This window comes from Haliotis cracherodii, unplaced genomic scaffold, assembly GCF_022045235.1.
Source record: "Haliotis cracherodii isolate W230 unplaced genomic scaffold, xgHalCrac1.p SCAF_38, whole genome shotgun sequence".
Classification (NCBI taxonomy): domain Eukaryota; kingdom Metazoa; phylum Mollusca; class Gastropoda; order Lepetellida; family Haliotidae; genus Haliotis; species Haliotis cracherodii.
Window position 1 is genome coordinate 1,712,539 of NW_027266295.1, and position 21,493 is coordinate 1,734,031.

Consider the following 21,493-nt stretch of genomic DNA (forward strand, 5'->3'; position numbering starts at 1 on the left):
TTTAGCTGCTTTATCGGCGTTTTCATTACCGTATATTCCTACGTGGGCGGGTATCCACAAGAAGGTTATTTGTTTGCCTGCTTTTGTTAGGTCGTTGGAGCTTTTAAGTATTTGATTTATTAATTTAGGTCGGTTTTTGGTATTTTTGTTTTGGAGGGCTTGTAGTCCACTTAGGGAGTCAGTAAGTATTAGGATTTTTTGGTTGTTTTTGGATTCTTGATTGTGGAGGGCTGAGGCCATGCCCATTAGTTCGGCCGTGAATATTGATTGGTAAGTAAGTAAGTAAGTAAGTTTGTACCCCAAGCGAGCAACACCTCCCAAGCCAGCACAGAGCATTGCCTGATAGCCAGCCAAGGAGAACTCCAACATCGGTAATTATCACGTCATCCTTTCAGCCTTATTCACATACTCTTACAATCACTCTCACCGTTTGTTTGTTTGTTGTTTAACGCCAACCTAGCAGTGTTCCAGCTACAGGACAGCGGTTTGAAAATAAACGAGTCTTGGCCAGACAATCAGTTGCAGTTTGTACTCCCAGCGAGCAACACTCCCCAAGCCAGCACAGAGCATTGCCTGATAGCCAGCCAAGGAAACTCCATCATCGGTAATTATCACGTTATCCTTATTCACATACTCTTAAAATCACTCTCACCGAATTAATCATAAAACCCCTAAATCCTTAAAAAACAACAACACTAAATAACCAACACCTTATCCTACCCAATCTCCCTAACACAGCTCGCACTCATTTCTACTCACACCAACGCCCACCACTCAAACACACCCTTTGACCCAACTCCTAAAAACAAAAAACACCTAATCCCCCCTTCTCCTAAACACAACGCTCGCTCTTTCCTACTCACCACCCACGCCCACCACTCACATACCTCCACTCCTTCGACTAAATATCTCTTAATCCCCGCTTTCCACTTGTCTCACCTTATCCCAGCCTTCCAGAATCAAACTTAATCTTCAATAAATAATCCATTTCCCAAACCCTCCTACTAAAACCAACAACAAATAACCACCGCAACCTCCTCCGCCTCCTAAACACAACTCACCAAGTAAAAACAACAAACCAACTCACCTCCCCAAAACACTCCACCACCGCTCACCACAACACACGCTCTCCAACACAACACCCAAACAATATGACTGACACCCGCAACGCCACACTCGCAGACATTCCAGCTCCTTACTCACCCACGCCTGCGGAAGCGCACAACACTTCTGGGAGGTCACTCGAAAACATCGTCCCGACCGAGTATGGCGAAAACACGACATACACCACCCCAACCAAACCAGCTAACTCGCCACCACAAAACACCAAAAAACGCAAACTCGACACATCCACTCCACCTCCATCGCCAACACCCTCCCCGGCCGCCTTCCTCACCACCTTCGCCCTCTACTTCTTCTCAGCAGGCTCAGGCACCACTCTCTCACTAGAACTTTCGGCAGACAAAATAGGACTTTGGTTCAAAAGACAAAAAATAAATTACAACAATATTAAAAAAGCCAACAAAGGATACCAGATAATCTTCCCTAACCGAGAATCTTACAACGCAGCAAATAAAATAACTCAAATATTCCACGTCACGGTAATCAAACAAACACCTAATTGGCAACAATATACACGAGGCGTAATTAGGGTTAACCCCAGGGAAACAACTGAGGACTTACAATTATACTCTCTAGAAGCTAACATAAACCAAGACCAAAACCCTCAACCCCTCATCACCAGCACGCGCAGAATAACCTCAACTAGAAACGGAAAAACGGTCCCAACCTCCATTGTCATAATCAACTTTAAAAAAACCGCTAAATTCCCTGAAGCCCCCAAACACATATCCTTCGGAGCCCACACCAACTTAGAAGTCAAACCCTATATAAAGCAGGTTAAGCAATGTTCAAAGTGCCTCAAATACAACCACACTGCTTCCCAATGCACCTACCCTAAAACTAAATGTAAAAAATGCGCACAAACAGACTGCCCAGGCACATGCACACCCTGGTGCATCCACTGCAAATCCACCCAACACACCTCACTTTCAAACCAATGCCCACACAGACACACACTCACCCAGCAGGCCAACAAACACATAAACATAGAAACGGCTAAAATCCAAACACGAAAATTTGCTACACCTGCATCTAAATCACTCCTCCCTACACCACACCCAAACACCATCCCACAAACAAACACCACACCCATAACCGACAGCTCTGTCTGGGACCCCTACCGAGAAACCGCACCCACCTCACACACACAAGCAGCCACTCAACCAACCACGAACCCTCCCAAAACATCAACCCCCGCATGCAAAACAAACCTCAAAATGACCACCACAACACGACCCTCATCCAAGCACCCTACAGCCCATATGGCAACAACGCTCTCCCAAAAGCAAGCACAACAACAAAACACAAACACTAAGAAAACATCAGCTACACCCATCCCGCCAACACCTTCACAACCCTCCACATCACATGCCTCCCCCATGGAAACTCAACCATCTAAACCTAATCCAACCCATGACGAAGATTTCTCCACTACTGAGGAAACAATAGACACTACTCCAACTAAAACAAACCAAACTTCCCAACCAGCCAACACCCCAAACCTAAATAACCTCACCTTACTCCTAGCATATATGCATAGTCAAAACTCACCAAAAGCTAGTATGGAATCCTTCCACAAAGTAGCTTTCAATCTAAAATTAACCGATCTTCCCTTCTTCCTCTTTAACCTCCATCTAAAAGAACTCACCGAATAAAATAAAAACTAAAAACTAAATCACCAATCACCCGAAACCAATAATGGAAGGACTAAATATTTTTCAGTGGAACGCCAACGGACTCACCTCCCACGGCCATGAACTAAAAACTAAATTTAAACTAAATAAAGGCCCTCACATTGCTTGTATACAGGAAACCAAATTCTCAAAAAAATCGAAATTCACACTACCTAACTACAACTCAGTTAGAACTGACAGAGCTAAACCGAAAACAAGAAGAGCCGCAGGAGGACTAATCATATTTATCAGGGAAGATATAAATTACGAAGAAATAAAAATAGACACGCCAAACCTAGAAGCCAACGGCATTAAAATCACATTAAATAACCGAAACATAAACATCATAAATATTTACCACTGGGCGGAACAAAAAGTCCAACCTGAGGATCTAAACAAACTACTCAAAATAAGCGATAAATCTACTATATTCCTAGGAGACTTTAACGCTCACCATCCTACATGGAGCATAGATGATAAAATAGATAATCATGGCAAATTAATCTCCGAATGGATAGAAACAAACGACCTAGTACTCCTTAATAGCAACCAACCCACGAGGTACGATAAGATAAACCAAAAAATGTCGGCTATCGACCTAACCATATGCACCGCAGATCTAGCCCAAAGCACTCAATGGGAAGTGCACGACGTCCCGCTAGGTAGCGACCACTTCCCCATAAACATAACCATAGGAAATACAAACGTACCAATCCAAACAGAAAACCAAGAACCAAAATTCCATTACAATAAAGCTAACTGGGACCAATTCCAAGATATCTGCAACGAAGCTAACTTAAACGAAATAGAAAATAATGATCCAGAAACCTATTGTAAAAACCTAACAGACTATATAATAAACGCAGTCAAAACCTCCATCCCCTTCAAAACATCTAAGACAGGCAAACCGACGGTACCATGGTGGAATGAGGAAATAGAACAGACCAGACGAAAACGTAAATCAGCCTTCAATAAAGCAAAACGCGACTACAAATATTTAAACATAGCCCACGAACTAAACCACCAGGTTCAAAAACTAGTCCAAATAGCCAAAAGTAGAGACTGGAAAAAATTCTGCGAAGGTATAAATAACCGTACAGATGCCAGAACGGTCTGGCGCAAAATCCACGCCATTAGAGGCTTAAAACGACATAAAAAAATCCCTAACATTAACAACTCAACCAACCCCGCCCAAAAAGCAAATAATCTCGCCAACCACTTTTCGGCCGTTAGCAGTAACAGCAACTTCAGCCAAAAATTCCAAGATAAACTTAAAACAGAAAACAAACCCACAAAAGAACCAAACAATAACAATCTAGAAATAAATCAACCCTACACAATGGAGGAGCTCCTCTACGTAATCCAAAACAGGAAAAAGGGCACAGCCCCAGGATTAGACCTAACCTCTTACCAAATAATTAAAAAACTCCCCCTAAAACTACTCCAGGCACTACTCAAACTATACAATCTCATCTACCTAAACGGACAGGTTCCTACTCCCTGGAAACAGGCCCTAGTCATACCAATCCCTAAACCTAATAAACCAGCTAATCAAGCTAACTCATATAGACCAATATCCCTAACTTCAAACTTATGTAAAGTAATGGAATCAATGGCTAAAAATAGATTACAACATTACCTAACCCAAAATAAAATCATAAACCCAGATCAAAGCGGTTTCACTCCTGGCCGCTCAACCCTAGATAACCTCGCCCGACTAGAACAAGATATTAAGACAGGACAACTAAATAAACAATATACCACAGGCATCTTCTTAGACTTCTCTAAAGCTTTCGACATGGTATGGCACGATGGGCTAATACAAAAAATTAAAAAAATAGGACTCAAAGGTCAGATAATAAACTACATCCAGGACTTCTTAAACATACGGTAATGAAAACGCCGATAAAGCAGCTAAACTATCCCTTAAAATCCCAGAAATAAGCTTAAACTTACCCATCTCAAAATCAGAAATTAAAAGTGTAAACAAACAAAAAATCACAAAAAATGGCATAACCTATATCTAAACTCAAATAGCAAAATCAAAAGAGTGCTCAGCAAACCTCTAACCAAACCAAAAATTCTCCATCCATCAAAAAAAATCGACAGAGTAATCACTAAACTCCAAACAGGACACACCAACCTAAATAACCACCTAAAAAAATTTAAAAAACACACTACAGGTAACTGCCCACACTGCAAACAACCAGAAACCCCAGAACACGCACTCATCCACTGCACACACTACCTAACACATCGAACCGCATTACAAACCACCCTCAATCTAAACAAGGCTCTCACTCTAGAAGCAATACTAAACCCACAAAATAAACTAGAAAACTTCAAGGCCTTAGGCCTATTCTTAATCAAAACGGAACTAATAAAACGCATCTAAAACCATAATAACCTACCAAATCAAAATCACATAAACAAACAATCATCCACCATACCCAGCTCCCTTAGTTCTCCTCCCCAACCCCATCAGCATCTATTCCAAATCTCAAAATTCCCAAATTCTATATAAGCAACCCCTAAAGCCCCCTCTTGGGTTGCACATACCACCCTCGCCCCTTTCGGAAACACATTAAATGGCCTGGCCGGGCCCGTGTGCGAAATACGCATCAGTCGGAAAGCGCACGTTAAATCTCCAAAGTAAGTAAGTAAGTAAGTAACTTCTTAAACAATCGTAAAATAACCGTGGGTATAGACCAAACTCTATCGGACCAATGTCCCCTAGAAAATGGCACTCCACAGGGCAGTATCCTCAGCCCCACCCTCTTCAATATAATGATAAACGATCTATTCGAGGGTCTATCCCCTAAAGTAAACACATCAAAATTCGCGGATGATGGAGCAATCTGGATCCGCACTAAAAGCATGAAAATGGCCAAAAATCTACTCCAAAAATCTCTTAATAAAATACAACAATGGGCTGACAAATGGGGCTTCTCCCTTAACACAGAAAAAACAACAGGAATAGTATTCAAACATAAAAACATGAAACCCGCCTCCCCAATCCTCCAGCTAAACAATCAAACAATCAAATTTCAAAAACAAACCAAATTCTTAGGATTTATTTTCGATGAACATCTCACCTGGGATGCTCACATCCAAAACCTAACAACTAAATGCAGTAAAGACCTAAACACCCTAAGATGCCTAACTGGCTCTAACTGGGGAGCCTCCAAAGATACTCTCCTCTCTCTCTCTACATATCCCTAATTAGATCAAAACTAGACTACGGCTGCGCTATATACAACACCCTAAACAACTCTCTATCTAAAAAACTTGACTCAATACAATATCAGGCTCTCAAACTCATTACACGCACCCAACATGGCACCTCCTACACCTCACTTCAGGCCTTAACAGGAGAAATGCCACTAAGTCTACGCAGGGAACAGCTAAGCTTAAATTTCTGGGCCGCGTCCCAATCAAACCCTCTCATCCAAAACTTAATAAACCAAAACATCAGCCCCAAAAACCAAGCTCTAGCTCGTAAACACCCCTTACTTACCCCAATATCCCAAAGAATAACAAACTACCTAAATGAACACCAAATTAAAAATCTTAAACAAAACTGCAAACAATCAAATATCTTCACCCCTAAACTTAAAATACCCCAAATAGACACAACACTAGCTAGCCAAATAAATAAACAAACCGACCCAAACATAGCTAAAACTACCACACTAGCATACATACACAAAAATTGGCCAAATTGGTGTCACATTTACACGGACGGATCCTCAGATCCGACCTCCAAACACACGGGTTTCGGAGTCCATACCACACAACCAACTAAAACCACACAATCCTTCCGACTCCCAAATAACCAATCAATATTCACGGCCGAACTAATGGGCATGGCCTCAGCCTTCCACAATCAAGAATCCAAAAACAACCAAAAAATCCTAATACTTACTGACTCCCTAAGTGGACTACAAGCCCTCCAAAACAAAAATACCAAAAACCGACCTAAATTAATAAATCAAATACTTAAAAGCTCCAACGACCTAACAAAAGCAGGCAAACAAATAACCTTCTTGTGGATACCCGCCCACGTAGGAATATACGGTAATGAAAACGCCGATAAAGCAGCTAAACTATCCCTCAAAATCCCAGAAATAAGCTTAAACTTACCCATCTCAAAATCAGAAATTAAAAGTGTAAACAAACAAAAAATCACAAAAAATGGCATAACCTATATCTAAACTCAAATAGCCAAATCAAAAGAGTGCTCAGCAAACCACTAACCAAACCAAAAATTCTCCATCCATCAAAAAAAATCGACAGAGTAATCACTAAACTCCAAACAGGACACACCAACCTAAATAACCACCTAAAAAAACTTAAAAAACACACTACAGGTAACTGCCCACACTGCAAACAACCAGAAACCCCAGAACACGCACTCATCCACTGCACACACTACCTAACACATCGAACCGCATTACAAACCACCCTCAATCTAAAAAAGGCTCTCACTCTAGAAGCAATACTAAACCCACAAAATAAACTAGAAAACTTCAAGGCCTTAGGCGTATTCTTAATAAAAACGGAACTAATAAAACGCATCTAAAACCATAATAACCTACCAAATCAAAATCACATAAACAAACAAACATCCACCATACCCAGCTCCCTTAGTTCTCCTCCCCAACCCCATCGGCATCTATTCCAAATCTCAAAATTCCCAAATTATATATAAGCAACCCCTAAAGCCCCCTCTTGGGTTGCACAGACCACCCTCGCCCCTCTCGGAAACACATTAAATGGCCTGGCCGGGCCCGTGTGCGAAATACGCATCAGTCGGAAAGCGCACGTTAAATCTCCAAAGTAAGTAAGTAAGTAAGTTGTGTTGGGACACAGTCGCAGTTTGTACTCCAAGCTAGCAACACCTCTCCAGCATCCAAGCCATCCAAGCGTTCCAGCCACCAAGCCACCCGCACCCAGCCAAGCCTCCCAAGCCAGCACAGTACCCACTGTTAGCCAGCCCAAGAGCAAACCCTCCGTAACTATCACAACACACCCACACACACTAGTTCAAAACTACTCACACCCAAGCCAAGCTCAAACAATTAAAAACTTTAAAAACCCTTAGCTAAACAAACAAAAACCTAATAAAAAAAACACTCCTAAACCCATCCGTTAATACATCCGTTATTTATTAATAAATACACAGCTCACCAAACCTCCTCTCACCTGCCAAAGCACCCTCGTCCAAACACCCACACTCAACACCTCTAAACTCTACTCACCAAATCTCACTCACTCCTTCCACCCAACCTCATCTACAACAACATGTCCGACGCACGTGTTATCATCCAGACAGACATCCACCAACCCGACACTCCTACACCGGCCGAAGCCCACAACACTTCTGACCGGACACCCAACACCCTCATACCTCACGATTACGGCACAGAAACTCCAGCAGCTTCACCTCCCAAACCTGCCGAATCGCCTACACCCACTACGAACCCTAAGAAACGGAAGCTGGACACTTCCAACAGTACACCCGCATCACCCACCTTCCCAGCATCCATAGTCACCTTCGCTCTGTACTTTTGCGCCGCCGGCCCCATAAACACCCTAAATAAAGTTCACACAGCTAAGTAGGCATTTGGTTCAAAAAACAAAAAATCCATTTCGATAAAATCAAAGAAGTAAATAAAGGATTCCAGATAATCTTCCCCGACCTACAATCCCTAAACGCAGCCAAAAAGATAACGCAAATCTTCCAATTTACAGTCACACATCAAACTCCAAACTGGCAGCTCTACACCAGGGGTGTAATTAGGGTTAACCCTAGAGAAACAGAAGATGACTTAATAATGTACGCTAACGAAGCAAACGATAACACAGACACCTCCCCTCAACCCAAAATCACTAGCACTAGGAGGATAACTTCACATAGGGATGGAAGACCTCAAACACCCCTATCGTTATCGTCAACTTTAAAAAAACTGCTAAATATCCTGAAGCCCCAAAATTCATCTCTTTCGGCGCATCAACAAAACTAGAAGTATAACCTTATATTAAACAGGTAAAACAATGCTCTAACTGCCTTCAATACAACCATACAGCAAACGGATGTAATTTTCAAAAAAACAAATGCAGGAAATGCGCCCAAACAGAATGCCCAGGGATTTGCGCACCATGGTGTATACACTGTAAAACAACAAACCACTCCTCACTCTCTAACAAATGCCCACACAGGCACACTCTTACACAACAGGCCAACAGACACATTAATATAGATACGGCCGAACACCAAACAAGAAAACTAACACAGCATACGAAACAACCACTCATACCCACACCGCAACCAAACATTCCCCGACATCTAAACTCCGCATGGGATGGTATCCTCCAGTAAGTACACCCAGCAATCACCACCCACCCCCACTACCCACACCACCCCCAACCCTCTCACAACATCCACACCTGCACGCAAAACAAACCGCATTATACACGCCACCACCCAACCTTCAACCACTCAACCTACAGCCACCAGGGCAACAACAACCACACCCGAGCAGGCAAAACCCGAAAATCCAATCAGCAGCTAAGACACAGACACGCCCAGCACGCAACGCGCACACACAACCAGACACGCTACCAACCCTCATGGAGAGTGAGGAACTAAACAACGATAACTCAGACTATTACGAAGTAGAAACCGATGAGGACATAAACGAAATAACACGCTCAGCACCTAAAAGAACCAAAAAACTACAACGAAAACCCCAAACTCTCCCCAAAAACACGCTAAATAGTGTTACTCTCCTTCTAGCTTACATGCTAAAACAAATAAATCCAGATGCTAGCACTAAAGCCCTGCATAAAGTAGCATTCAAACTCAAACTCACCACCCAAAACTATAAAGACTTCAATACAGGTTACCAACTAATTATCTCAGACATATAAAATAATCCCATAAAACAACCAATCTCCAAACACTAAAAACCCAAATAATGGCAGGACTAAATATTTTTCAGTGGAATGCTGGCGGGCTTAACTCGCACAGCCACGAACTAAAAGCAAAATTTAAATTAAACAAAGGACCGCATGTAGCATGCATCCAAGAAACTAAATTCTCAAATAAATCAAAATTTAACTTAGCCAACTATAACATAGTCAGAACAGATCGTCCTAAAACCAAAACAACTAGAGCATCAGGAGGCTTAGCCATACTAATTAGAGAAGACTTAAACTATGAAGAGATCAAAATAAACACCCCAAACCTAGAAACCAACGGTATTCAAATCACCCTAAACAACAACAAAATAAACATCATAAATGTCTACCACTGGCATCAACAAAAAATCCAAGCAGAGGATCTAAACATACTTCAACAAATAGGCAGAAAGTCAACAATTTTCCTAGGAGACTTTAATGCCCACCACCCCTCCTGGGGCACGGGGGAAAAAATAGATAATCACGGTAAAATAATCTCTGAATGGATAGAGGCCAACGATTTCGTATTACTTAACAATAACCAACCAACCAGATATGATAAAAGCAATAGAGACATGTCGGCTATCGACCTAAGTATATGCACCTCAGACTTAGCCCAAAGCACTCAATGGGAAGTTCACGACGCCCCACTAGGAAGTGACCACTTCCCAATAAACATAACCATAGGAAATACCAACGTCCCCGACAAACCCGAAAACTCAGAACCCAAATTTAACTATAACCAGGCTAACTGGGATAAATTCCAAAATATCTGCAAACAAGCCAATCTAAACGAGATAGAACATAATGACCCAGAAACCTTCTGCAAAAACCTAACAGAATACATAATCACCTCAGCTAAAAACTCAATACCCTTTAGAAAAGCAAACAAATCAGGCAAACCCTCAGTACCCTGGTGGAATGAGGAAATAGAACAAACCAGACAAAAACGTAAAAAAGCCTTCAATAAAGCCAAACGCGACCCTAACTACATACCTATAGCCCACAAACTAAACCATGAGGTCCAAAACCTAGTCAAAATAGCCAAAACCAGGGACTGGAAACAATTTTGCGAGGGATTAAATAACCGCACAGATGCCAGGACGGTCTGGCGCAAAATTCATGCCATTAGAGCCCTAAAAGGACACAAAAAACTCCTGATATAAATAACTCAAACAACCCCAGCGAAAAAGCAAATAACCTAGCTAAACACTTTTCGACCATCAGCAGTAACAAAAACTTCAGTGATAAATTCCAAACAAAACTCAAAACAGAATCCAAACCTACCAAAGAATTAAACGATAACCTAGAAATAAACCAACCCTTCACAATAGAAGAACTAAACTATGTACTCCAAAACAGGAAAAAGGGAACAGCCCCAGGACTAGACCTAACATCCTACCAAAAACTCCCTCCCAAGCTACTCCAGTCACTACTCAAACTCTATAATCTAATCTACCTAAACGGCCAGGTACCAACCTCTTGGAAACAGGCTCTAGTTATCCCTATCCCTAAATCCGACAAACCTACAAACCAAGCTAACTCTTACAGGCCAATATCTCTGACCTCAAACTTATGTAAAGTAATGGAATCTATGACCAAAAATAGATTACAACACTACCTAACTCTAAACAACACCATAAATACAGACCAAAGCGGGTTCACTCCTGGCCGCTCAACTCTAGACAATCTCGCCCGGTTAGAACAGGAGATCAAAACAGGACAACTCAACAAACAGTATACTACAGGCATCTTCTTGGACTTCTCAAAAGCATTCGACATGGTTTGGCACAACGGGCTAATTCAAAAACTTAAAAAAATAGGACCAATCGTTAACTACATCCAGGACTTCCTAAATAACCGAAAAATCACAGACCAGGTTCTATCGGACCAGTGTCCCCTAGAAAACGGCACTCCCCAGGGCAGCATTCTTAGCCCAACACTCTTTAACATAATGATCAATGACCTCTTCGAGGGCCTATCCCCTAAAATTAAAACATCCAAATTCGCAGATGACGGAGCCCTCTGGATCCGCACAAAAAGTATGTCAACTTCCAAAAATCTACTCCAAAAATCCCTAAATAAAATACAGCAATGGGCAGACAAGTGGGGCTTCTCCCTAAACTCCGAAAAAAATACAGGAATAGTCTTCAAACACCGAAAAATGAAACACGCCACCCCAAATCTTAAATTAAACAATAAAGTTCCAAAAACAAAGCAAATTCCTAGGGCTAATCTTCGATGAACACCTAACATGGGAGGCCCACGTTAAAAACTTAACATCTAAACGCACTAAGATGCCTCACCGGCTCCAACTGGGGGGCCTCCAAAGATACTCTACTCTCTCCCTACACATCACTAATTAGGTATAAATTAGATTACGGATGTGCGATCTATGATACGCTTAGCAATAACCTAACCAAAAAACTAGACTCAATCCAATACCAAGCTCTTAAAATAGTCACACGTTCCCAACATGGCACCTCTCTCACTTCACTTCAGGCCTTAACAGGAGAAATGCCACTAAACCTACGTAGGCAACACTTAACCCTTAATTTCTAGGCCTCGCCCCAATCAAACCCTCTCATCCAAAACCTCCTAAACGAAAATATCCGCCCTCGTAACCAGGCTCTAACTAGGAAGCACCCTTTACTTACTCCAATATCTCAACGAATTTTCAACTACCTAAACGAAAACCAAATAGATAACCTCCAACAAAACTGCAAACCATCAAATATATTTACCCCAAAACTAAAAATCCCCAAAATAGACACATCTTTGGCAAACTCAATAAACAAACAAACCGATCCAAACATAGCTAAATCCACCACACTAGCTTACATACACGAAAACTGGCCAAATTGGTGCCACATCTACACAGACTGATCTTCCGATCCGATCACAAATCGCACAGGTTTCGGAGTCCACATAGCACAACCAAATAGGAACACACAATCTTATCGACTCCCAAACAACCAATCCATCTTCACTGCAGAGTTAATGGGCATAGCATCCGCCCTCCATAACCAACATGCTAAAAAACATAAGAAAATCCTAATACTCACAGACTCACAAAGTGGACTACAGGCCCTCCAAAATAAAAACACCAAAAACCGCCCTAAACTCATTAACCAAATACTCAAAAGCGCAAATAACTTAACAGAGGCAGGCAAACAAATAGCATTTATCTGGATCCCAGCCCACGTAGGAATATATGGAAACGAAAACGCCGATCAAGCCGCCAAAAAATCCCTCAAAATTCCTGAAATAAGCCTTAATCTACCAATATCTAAAGCAGAGATCAAAAGCATTAACAAACGTAAAATCACCCAAAAATGGCATAAGACATACCTAAAAACAAACACACAGATAATCAAAATCCTCAAAAAACCTCTAACCAAACCTAAAATCCTCCATCCATCCAAGAAAATTGATAGAATAATCACCAAACTACAAACAGGTCACACCAAACTAAACAGTCAACTCCTAAAAATAAAAAAAACACGCAACCGGAAAATGCCCACACTGCCCACACCTGGAAACAATAGAACATGCACTCTTACACTGCACGCATTACCAAACCCACCGAGCAACACTCCAAACAAATCTAAAACTAGATAAAGCCATAACCCTAGAATCAATCCTAAATCCACATAACAATATAGAAAAATTTAAAGCACTAGGCGTATACTTAACTAAAACCAATCTAATGATCCGCATCTAAAAACACTCAACCACACCACATAAACAAACAAACACACACCAACACACTCCCTTAGTACACTACCACACCCCTAGGCATGCATTCCAAATTTCAAAATCTCCAAAACTTATATAAGCAACCACTAAAACCCCCCTCTGGTTGCAACACCTTTATTTTCCCTTCAAAACCACGCTAAATGGCCCGACCGGGCCCGTGTGCTAAATACGCTCCAGTCGGAAAGCGCACGTTAAATCTCCAAACGTAAGTAAGTAAGTAAGTCAAATGATTACCATGACTGGCTACGTCAGCTGTGGAACGATCGAGGGCTTATAAACGGTAACAAACTTAGAACATATAGACTCTTTAAGGGCTCGCTTAACACTGAACCATATGCTCAACTTATAATGGACCGATCTTATCGAAGTACACTCGCCAAAATACATACAGGAACTTTACCTCTTGATATAGAGACCGGGAGATTTTCACGACCGACTGTCCCTTTGGAAGAAAGGATATGTAAAATGTGTGACTCTAAAGCAATCGAAGATGAAATCCACTTTCTAACTGAATGTAACTTTTATTCTGATTTAAGATATGATTTATGAAATTATATGACCTCCTTGGAGCCCTCCTTCCCGACCTGTTCTCTACTGCAACAGACCTGCTATTTAATGAATACTCCATGTATAAGTAAACCCCTAGCCCCCCTTGTCTACAGAATGTACAGGCGCCGAAAACTTTATATAAACTGTTAGATTTGTATTCAGTACGACTCTTGTATGTTTGTATGTGTATATGTATATATGGATTGATGTGTGTATGGATGGATATAGGTATGGTTGTATGTGTGTATGTATATATGGATTGATGTGTGATGGATGGATATAGGTATGGTTGTATGTGTGTATGTATATATGGATCGATATGTGTATGGATGGATATAGGAATGGATGTATGGTTGTATGTGTGTTAGTATATTTGGATTGAGGTGTGTTTGAACGGACATAGGTATGGATGGACCCGTGTATGTATAATACGGATTGATTTATGTTTGATGGATATAGGTATATATGTAGGTTGGTATGTTAGTGTGTATGCTGGTTATACATGTAGGTTAGTATACACAATTGATGAATTAAGTTGTGTGTGTAAGTGTTCTGTATGGGATTGCTGTGAGTGTTCTGTATGAGACTTCTATGAGTGTTCTGTATGAGACTGCTGTGCGTGTTCTGTATGAGATTGCTGTGAGTGTTTTGTATGAGACTGCTGTGAATGTTCTGCATGAGATTGCTGTGAGTATTTTGTATGAGATTGCTGTGAGCGTTCTGTATGCTTACCTGTTTGTATGCTTTGAGCGGGATTTTAATGCGGATGTGGGTGTATGGGTGTGGGTGTGGGTGTGGGTGTATCGGCGTGGGTGTGGGTGTGGGTGTGGGTGTGGGTGTAGTAATATACAAAGTTACAACTAATTTTTCTTGTACCATTATGTAATTAGTGTCTCGTAGGCCAACTGGCCGGGTGCTGTATTTTAATGAAATGTTTATATGTCCATATATTTTGTACTGCATCATGTGACACTCTAATAAAACAATTTTCTTCTTTTCTTCTTCTTCTTCTTCTGTAATGAGACAGAAGATGAGACCCACGTTATACTGAAAGGACCTGTATATGATGATCTGAGACATGCCATGGAATGTACTGCATATGAGATGAATGAAAGTTATTACGATTTTAGTGATGTTGATAAACTATGCTATTTGTTTTCCTCTATTGATTTAGTAAATATTGTCGCCAAAACCACTTATGCAATACTCGAACGCAGGCGTCGTCTTTTATATATCACATAGTAATAGGTGCATCTATGTTTAGCTATTGTATTTTTTACCTTTCTATTTTCAGATTAATTATGTTGTATATATTTAAGATTTAGTCTCTCATAATTCAAAAAGGAATATGAGGGGCACGGGTGGCCCAGTCGTCCAAGGCGCTGCGATTCGCTGTGCAGAGTTGCATCCCTTGGGCACGCCAGAAACTCACTCACTCCAAAAGGAATGGTGTGTGTATATTTTATAATGTTTTATATATGTATTTATGTATGCCTGTACACACAGTAAGACATAAATAAAAATATCTGTCTGCCTGTCTGTCCACCGAATAAACGCCATCAACTCAGCAGCCTTCTCTGTTCTTCAAGGTGAGACCCGTGAAGATTCCGGGGTAGAATAGGTCTTCAGCAACACATGCTTGCCGTAAAAAGGTGACTATGCTTGTCGTAAAAGGCGACTAACGGGATCGGGTGGTCAGGCTCGCTGACTTGGTTGATGCATGTCATCGATCTCAATTGCGTGGATCGATGCTCATGACATTAATCACTGGATTGTCTGGTCCAAACTCGATTATTTACAGACCGTCGTCATATAGCTGGAATATTGCTGAGTGTGGCGTTAAACAACATTCCAATCCAATCCTCTACTACCGCTAATTCCCCAAATTAAGTAGTAACACCCAAAGGACGCCTACTTCACCAAAAAGACACGCTACGTCAACTTGTGAGAGGATCCCTTCTTGGACCAGGTCAAGGACTGGCAGAATACCGGAGAATCACAGAAAAGAGCTGCAAAAGTCAGGCACCAGTCAAACCAATCGCCTCAAAACAAGCCAGGAACCAGTCAAACCAACCGCCTCAAAACAAGTCAGGCACCAGTCAAACCAACCGCCTCAAAACAAGCCAGGTACCGGTCAAACCAACCGGCTCAAAACAAGTCAGGCACCAGCCAAACCAATCGCCTCAAAACAGGTCAGGCACCAGTCACCTCGGCAACGCCAACTGTCGACTCCCGAGCAGGGCCGTGATCTTCTAACATCCATATCGGATGATGTCGCACAGGTCCCAAAATGCTCTAATGTCACCAGGTCAACCTTGTCACAAGGACCTCAGCCAACCGAACTTCCACGGCGAAGCCAATCGTAACCTCATCTCGCAGATAGGTAGAAAACGTAACCATAACATTTCCGTAAAACAAAAAATTCCATGTCCAACCAATATATCTACGTGAGAATCATGACAACACTGTGGTGAAATGAAGGGTTAACCAAAGTAACTCAATGATACTGATCCCATCATCGCTTCACTTTCTGACCCTAATTTTCTTTACAGCATTGCCATCTCTATCGTAGGTATGCTTCGAATTTCGTAGGGCCACACAAGCCCCTGTTTCCAAACTTACTAATCACCAAGCGCTCTTGCCCAACTATTCGTTTTTTATGTTTTTTTCATATCAGTCTAGAACATCGCAACAACAACAAAGATTATTAATGATAACAAATAATAATGATGATAATCATGATACCAATCACTGGATTGTCTGGTCCAGACCCGATTATTTACAGACCGCCGTCTCATATAGCTGTAGTATTGCTGAGAGCGGCGTTAAACAACACTTCTACCATGAATCTGGAATTTACTCGATTCTGATTGGTCAATCTTTTGTCTTGTGTATTGAAGTAAAATGTTAACGGGCTACGCTTTTAATGGACTTTGCGTTCCATAGACGTTTATTAATCACACTAGGCAATTAAGTACACGTGCGCGTATTTTAATGAAAAAGACTGATTCGTCTTTCATTGCATAACGTCTGGCTGAATATCTCACATTCTAACGAAATCTCGAAATAATTATTTTATTATATGAGGTGTCGAACTGACCAATTTGAATTATGTTTGAAGCCGATTGAGGAAAACTTGAATGAATCTTTTGACACGAAAGCAACTTTTAAATGCATTGCCACTTTTGGTATGGAAAATGGAAACAGTCCAGAAAACAACAACAGCCATCTGATGATAATTCCCATTGTATCAAATTACAGTGTCGGCCTAACTTACAGGTGAGTCAACAATACCTGATCTCATTCAATTACTATCTGCAGCATGCGTGAATACAACAGTTACATAGGTGTTGCTGTTGGCAAATACCTATCCTGTGTATATATTTTTGTGGATACATGTATCACATATTTTCTTTAATTGTGGATATATTAAGCACAACGACACAAATTGTTTGTGAAAGATGAATTGGTGCCTTGATATATTCAACAAGAACGAATCTTGTATTTTCTCCGTGATAATTATGTGTATCATCGTTTTTTGGGTCATTCAATAAAAATATGTTTGGAGGCGATATCAAAGGCGCCGCCCAATAGACACAGCCTTGTCCGTTAAGCGAGAACTACCATCCCGCCGTCTCAGTAAGAATTATGTAATCGGTACAGAAATTACTTCGATGCGGTGTCAGCGTGGAAGGCGTTTGAATTACGTCCGCCACCGGCCACAGAAATCCTCAAAGTATAGTAACAATCAATAAGGCCAATGCCAATTCAAATTACTTAGTGACGCACGTAACAACGGCTGTCACATCCCCTGCTACAGCTACCATACCATTATCCCTGTAACATCTGGCATATAACTGGCTTTTGCAAAATATCAATTGTCAAAACTTCGTTAACAGACTGACGTATGTCGTATACAGTCCTCTTATTAGATAAAAAGAACACCAACTTCTAAATGCCACTCAAAGAAGGTAACAAAAAGTACGCCAACTGGAAAATGAAATGGATGTTACATTCCTTATATCAGCTGAAGGCATTGTTTGTGAAAATATGCACTAAACATAAGATTTAAAGACTAATAAAATCAATTTAAAGACCGCATAGGCAATACAAACCGAATCATATATGTCTTGGTATCATCTCTTGTGTATTAGATGATGGTAATGATCCGAAATGTTTTAACGTGAGATTAGGAAGGAGAAATATTAAAATGTTTTATAATACTTGGGAATATGAGCAATAAGATATAGCAACATAAACATGCATGAAAGGGTATAGGGAAAATGGTGAAAACAAATTGAAATACCTACCTCAACCCATCATCTCCCTACCTTAACCCAGTACCTCCCTACCTTAAACAAAAACCTCCCTACCTCAAACCCGCATCTCTCTACCTTAACCCAGCACCCCCTTCCTTAAACCCACCCCTCCCTACCTCAACCCATCACCTCCCTACCTCAAACCAACACCTCCCTACCTTAAACCCACTCCTCCCTACCTTAAACCTGCATCTCCCTACCTTAACACATCGCCTCCCTACATTAACCCATCACCTCCCTACCTCGAACCAACACCTCCCTACCTTAAACCCACACCTCCCTACCTCAACACATCACCTCCCTACATTAACCCAGTACCTCCCTTCCTCAACCCGGCACCTCCCTACCTCGAACCCACACCTCCCTACCTTAAACCCACACCTCCCTACCTTAAATCCACACCTCCCTACCTTAAACCCACACCTCCCTACCTTACATCCACACCTCCCTACCTTACATCCACACCTCCCTACCTTAAACCCACACCTCCCTACCTTAAACCCACACCTCCCTACCTTACATCCACACCTCCCTACCTTAAATCCACACCTCCCTACCTTAAACCCACACCTCCTCCCTACCTTAAACCCACACCTCCCTACCTTAAACCCACACCTCCCTACCTCGAACCCACACCTCCCTACCTCAAACCCACACCTCCCCACCTTAAACCCACACCTCCCTACCTTAAACCCACTCCTCCCTACCTTAAACCCACACCTCCCTACCTTAAACCCACACCTCCCTACCTCGAACCCACACCTCCCTACCTTAAACCCACACCTCCCCACCTTAAACCCACACCTCCCTACCTTAAACCCACTCCTCCCTACCTCGAACCCGCACCTCCCTATCTTAACCCATCACCTCCCTACCTCAAACCCGCACCTCCCTATTTCAACCCATCACCTCCCTACCTCAACCAGCACCTCCCTATTTCAACCCATCACCTCCCTACCACAAACCCGCACCTCCCTATTTCAACCAATCACCTCCCTACCTCAACCAGCACCTCCCTACCTTAAACCATCACCTCCCTACCTGCACCTCCCTACCCGCACCTCCCTACCTGAATTACGTCAGCCACTGGCCACATACATCCTCAAAGTATAGTAACAATCAAAAAGGCCAACGCCGTACTAATAACCCAGTGACGCACGTAACAACGGCTGTCAATCTGTCTGCTACAGCCACCATGCCTTCATGCCTGACACAACTGGCGTATAAACGGCTTTTTCAAAATATTAATTGTAAAAATTCGTTAACAGACAAACGTATGTCGTATACAATCCCCTTATTTGATAAAAAACAACAGTAAGTACATCAACTGGGAATTCAACTGGATGTTGCATTTCTTATATCAGCTAAAGGTCCGGTTTGTGAAGATATGCACTAGACATAAGATTTGTAGACTATTAAAATCAATTTTATGTGTGTTTGTTGTTTAACGCCGCACTCAGCAATATTCCAGCTATATGACGGCTGTCTGTAAAATAATCGAGTCTGGACCAGACAATCCAGTGATTGACATCATGAGCATCGACCCACGCAATTGGGATCCATGACATGTATCAACCAAGTCAGCAAGCCTGACCACCCGATCCCTTAAACCCATCACCTCGCCTTTAAATCAAGTTTAAGACTGCATAGACCATCAAACTGAATAACATACTCTTGGCATAATCTGTTGTGTTTTAGATGATGGTAATGACCTGAAATGTTATAACGTTAGATCAGAAAGGAGAAACATTAAAGTGTTTTTTTTTTATAATTCTTTGAACCATGAGCAATAAGATGTAGCAACATAAACATGCATGGAATGGTATAGGGAATAAGGTTAAAACAAATTGAAATAGATTATAATAAAACATTGTACTAAACAACTTGCAAAAGCGGTGCCCCAAATTGTTTGACCTTGCTATGTGTGTTGTAGACTGACGACTAGCAAGTAATTGTCATGCTATGGTTCCATATACAAATTCAGATATACCACCGGTATGAAGCTGAGAACTGAGATGAAAAGTATAACCTGCATTCACACTCTGAAGTAATATAATTCTTGTGTGTATGCCTTCTCCTCTGAAAAATGTATCACTAATAAAACTTGGTAATTTGGTGACTCTCCAACAGATATGATTTTCAGTTGTTTGACACCATTGATTGCTACGGATTACGTACATGTAGTCACTTTCTCTAATGCATCTGCAAGTTAGAAATTTCAAATGTCATGTAATAACACTGTTCCTAAATTAAGGCAGTTTCTTTTATCGGGCACAAATAGGTGATTCGTCTCGTCACGCAGTCATTTTTACTTGATCGAATTATTTCTACGAAAGGAGTACTATAATGTTGTGGTATTATGAATGAATTTATATATGAATAGTGAAAAACAGTCACCATATGGGATGTGCATGTATATCTTGTCTTCTACATCACGCTTGTGTCGAGGCCCGGTTGTCATAACACCAATCGTTCACATAAAAGGAGCAAATACTTTCGCCGATATATATTCCGCTGTACTTGCTATGGTTCACTCCCAATTGTCAGACATCGGACAGACCAGTGTGCCTGCCTGGTCTTACCGCTAATTACTGAGCTGCCCCATACTGTCATACTGTGGGCAGAGTAAGCTACTCCAACCCGTTGATTGATACAGATTAACCAGATTATGATTGTGTTTTTAAGTTGCATTTGATCTGTGTCGGGTTGCGGGTGTTTTTTTTAGGCAAGACTAGTAGTTTTTTTAAATGAAACCTTTCAACCGTTGATTTTGTTTTGCACTAATTTCATTAAATACATTGTTAGGTAGAATAATAACACTGTTATATAGATTAAACATCGATCCATGTGTTGGGGAGATGTGTTGTGTAATTCAAACGGGTTGGACTTTCTCACTTTCAATGAAAAGCATAGTAAAACATGTAGGCGTCCAGTTACATGTCCAAAGGGTCCCGGGATGTCATTCCCAAAATGTGGGAAAATCTTGACGATCTTGATAGGTTAGTCCGGACTCCTGCCTATTTATACTGTTATACCCACTGAGATACCATGCCGAAGATTAACATTTATACCCTACTCAGACACAATATACTAACTCCGAGCCGACCA

General features: G+C 41.4%; 1 protein-coding gene across 1 annotated transcript; it reads left to right on the plus strand.

Moving 5' to 3' along the window:
- The first annotated feature begins 8,099 nt into the window (after positions 1–8,099).
- LOC139477941 (uncharacterized) lies at positions 8,100–19,410 on the plus strand. The gene is made up of 2 exons (XM_071260390.1): positions 8,100–8,413; positions 18,471–19,410. The coding sequence occupies exons 1-2, from the start codon at positions 8,100–8,102 to the stop codon at positions 19,408–19,410; spliced, it is 1,254 nt and encodes a 417-aa protein (XP_071116491.1).
- The last annotated feature ends 2,083 nt before the right edge of the window (positions 19,411–21,493 follow it).

Bases quoted from the DNA above. Each gene is read 5' to 3' on its own strand.
- LOC139477941 (XM_071260390.1), top strand. From the start codon at position 8,100: ATGTCCGACGCACGTGTTATCATCCAGACAGACATCCACCAACCCGAC. The intron at 8,414-18,470 runs GTAGGCATTTGG...ACCTTAACCCAG, and splicing joins AATAAAGTTCACACAGCTAA to CACCCCCTTCCTTAAACCCA.